Source organism: Etheostoma cragini, chromosome 10, assembly GCF_013103735.1.
Source record: "Etheostoma cragini isolate CJK2018 chromosome 10, CSU_Ecrag_1.0, whole genome shotgun sequence".
Lineage (NCBI taxonomy): Eukaryota > Metazoa > Chordata > Actinopteri > Perciformes > Percidae > Etheostoma > Etheostoma cragini.
In genome coordinates this window covers 15,536,850-15,539,330 of record NC_048416.1, presented here as the reverse complement: position 1 = coordinate 15,539,330, position 2,481 = coordinate 15,536,850, and the positions used below count along the sequence as shown (strand labels likewise).

Sequence of the window (2,481 nt, the reverse complement as noted above, 5' to 3'; positions counted from 1 at the left end):
GCAGGCTGACTATATCTCCAGTTTGCGAGTTGATGTTTACAACTGATGAAATTGGAAAACTTTTCGGATGAGTTTCCATTAATGAATAAGTCAATTTAGCATTTTCATTTGAATCTGCATCCTGTGCAGTTGTTGTTGTAATAATCTCCCCCACTTTACTATTCTCCTTCACATAAATATGTATACTGCCTTCTGGGAAACGAGGCGCGTTGTCATTAATATCAGAAACTTGCACAGGAATTACAGCCGTGCTAGAAAGAGGTGGACTACCTTTGTCGGTGGCAGTGATGGTTACATTGTACTGAGACACAGTCTCTCTGTCAAGTAGACCGTCAACTATCAGAGAGTAATAGTTTTTGTAATTTGACGTTAATGTAAAAGGGACTGAGTCTTTAATTTGACAAGTGGTAAGGCCATTTTGCCCTCCATCTTTATCAGTCACAGTCACCAATGCAACAACTGTTCCAATTTCAGCACTTTCCTTTACTGGACTCATTAGTGAAGTTATAGAGATTTCTGGTGCATTGTCATTGACATCGACAACCTCCACCAGCACTTTAGAATAACCACTGCGAGGGGAAGCACCTTGGTCTGTTGCTTGTACTCGTAATTCATAAGCATTGTTTTCTTCGTAATCCAGTTTAACTTTCACAGTGATTTCACCGCTTTCAGGACTAACCATGAATTTTTCGGGAGAGTCCACATTTCCTCTTCTCATTAAAGAATATCTGATGTCTGAATGTGGACCTTCGTCTAAATCAGTTGCATTTAATTTCAATATTGTTGTACCTATGGGGGCATTTTCGCTGACTTTTATTTTATAAAGCGGCTTGCTAAACGAAGGCGTATTATCATTAACATCTATCACATTCACAAAAATGTGCATAGTGCCAGACCTCGCAGGTTTCCCTCCGTCTACAGCGGTTAATGTTACTTTAATAGTGGGCTGTTTCTCTCGGTCTAAAGCCTTCTGCAGCACTAACTCAGCGGACGCACTCTCTCCTCCACTACTCACATCTATAGAGAAATGCTCGTTCGGACTTAACTTGTAGGTTTTCACTGAATTACTGCCAGTGTCTGCATCCCGAGCTATTGGGAGCGGATACCTCTCTCCCGTCGAAGAAGACTCGGAGATATTAAACACATGGGTTTGCTCGAGGAATAATGGGGCATTATCGTTGATGTCCACTATACTGACCTCAATGCGATACATATTCATAGGATTGCTCAACAGTCCCTCTATATTTAAGGTACACTTAGGTAGGTTCGGGCAAAGCTCTTCACGATCTATCCTGTCGTTAACAACCAAAGCTCCTGTTCTCAAATTAACTTCGAAATATTTCTTACTATATCCCGATACAATATGAAATCCCCGTTCCTCCAGCTGCTGTGTATGAATGTTTAAATCCTTTGCGAGGTTTCCCACCACCGTGCCTTTGTCCACCTCCTCGGAAACAGAGTAGGATATCTGAGCTGCAGACCAGTCAGATAAACAAAGAAGAATGGCGCACACCACCCATTCGGCTTCTCTATGCTGTTGACGAATCATCCTTGTGTATGGATTAGAAATGCAGTCAACCAAACGTCATTCATCCACAAAAACGGAAAAAAATATCCACAAGACAGCCAAGCGCTCTTCATTTATGGGCCATCTTTAAAGGCGAAGTGTTGGCTGACGCAGCCCCTACGAAACGCACAGGCTTTCTCATTTCACCAACATCGGAGGAGGAGTTTTTGTCCATTAATGAACACAATTTAATGTGTGGTCTCGAGCGACATCTTACGTTCCTTTGGTAGACCACAGTGGATTCTTCACAAACCGCAGCTCATGAGTTAGTGTCTTTTGTTGAAGTATACAGCAGAAATGTATTAATGTTCAGATTACGTGAAGAATTATGTTTTGTTTGTTGCAAAAAATAGCAAGAACAGAGAAAATGTAAATCATTTAGAGACTAGATTAATCAGAATAAACATTTAACTGGACAGAGGGACCGGAATATATTGTAGTTAGTAACGTGCTTCCACCACTAAAAACAAGTTTTATGACAATATACGACAGAACCCTTCATTTTATTCCTATCTTTTAGCAGTTTATGGGATTTTTGTGGATTTCGATAATGCTAAACGTCCAGGCCCTTATCATTTTAAAATGTGTTGCCACTTTTCATGACCCATCAACAACCCATGACACGTGTAATATCAGTTAGCCAGAAGCAGAATATGAAGTTAATCATGTACCGAAGACTGGCACACGGAGAAATATCAGCACCAAGGAGAGCGTCTTGAGATAATAATTTGCTACCATCAACGAGGAACAGAACCACATTTACCTTGACTTAACCTTCTGAAGCTATATTTGAAAGACAAACTTTTCACTGCTTCATAGTGTTAGCTGTTTATAGCTCTTACCTTGTCTGTGTTAGGTAAAGTCTGAGTTCTGGTAAAAGTGTCTCCTCCGTTAATACTGATCAGCTCAGCATC

The 2,481-nt window shown here is 40.7% G+C and overlaps 3 protein-coding genes across 4 annotated transcripts in view; all 3 read right to left on the bottom strand.

Annotated features, from left to right (window-relative positions):
• LOC117952246 (protocadherin gamma-C3-like) overlaps positions 1–1,846 on the bottom strand; it is a 1,971-nt gene extending 125 nt beyond the window's left edge. Inside the window, exon 1 of the mRNA XM_034884397.1 lies at positions 3–1,846. Coding sequence (XP_034740288.1) covers positions 3–1,549 — 1,547 coding nt within the window. The 5' untranslated portion in view covers positions 1,550–1,846. The remainder of the gene's footprint in view (positions 1–2) is intronic.
• The window catches only part of LOC117951262 (protocadherin alpha-C2-like), a 125,719-nt gene that overhangs the window by 47,453 nt on the left and 75,785 nt on the right, over positions 1–2,481 (bottom strand). The window lies entirely within an intron of this gene.
• Positions 2,171–2,481, bottom strand: part of LOC117951270 (protocadherin alpha-3-like) — a 22,894-nt gene continuing 22,583 nt past the window's right edge. The window contains exon 3 of the mRNA XM_034882902.1: positions 2,171–2,453. Coding sequence (XP_034738793.1) covers positions 2,389–2,453 — 65 coding nt within the window. The 3' untranslated portion in view covers positions 2,171–2,388. The remainder of the gene's footprint in view (positions 2,454–2,481) is intronic.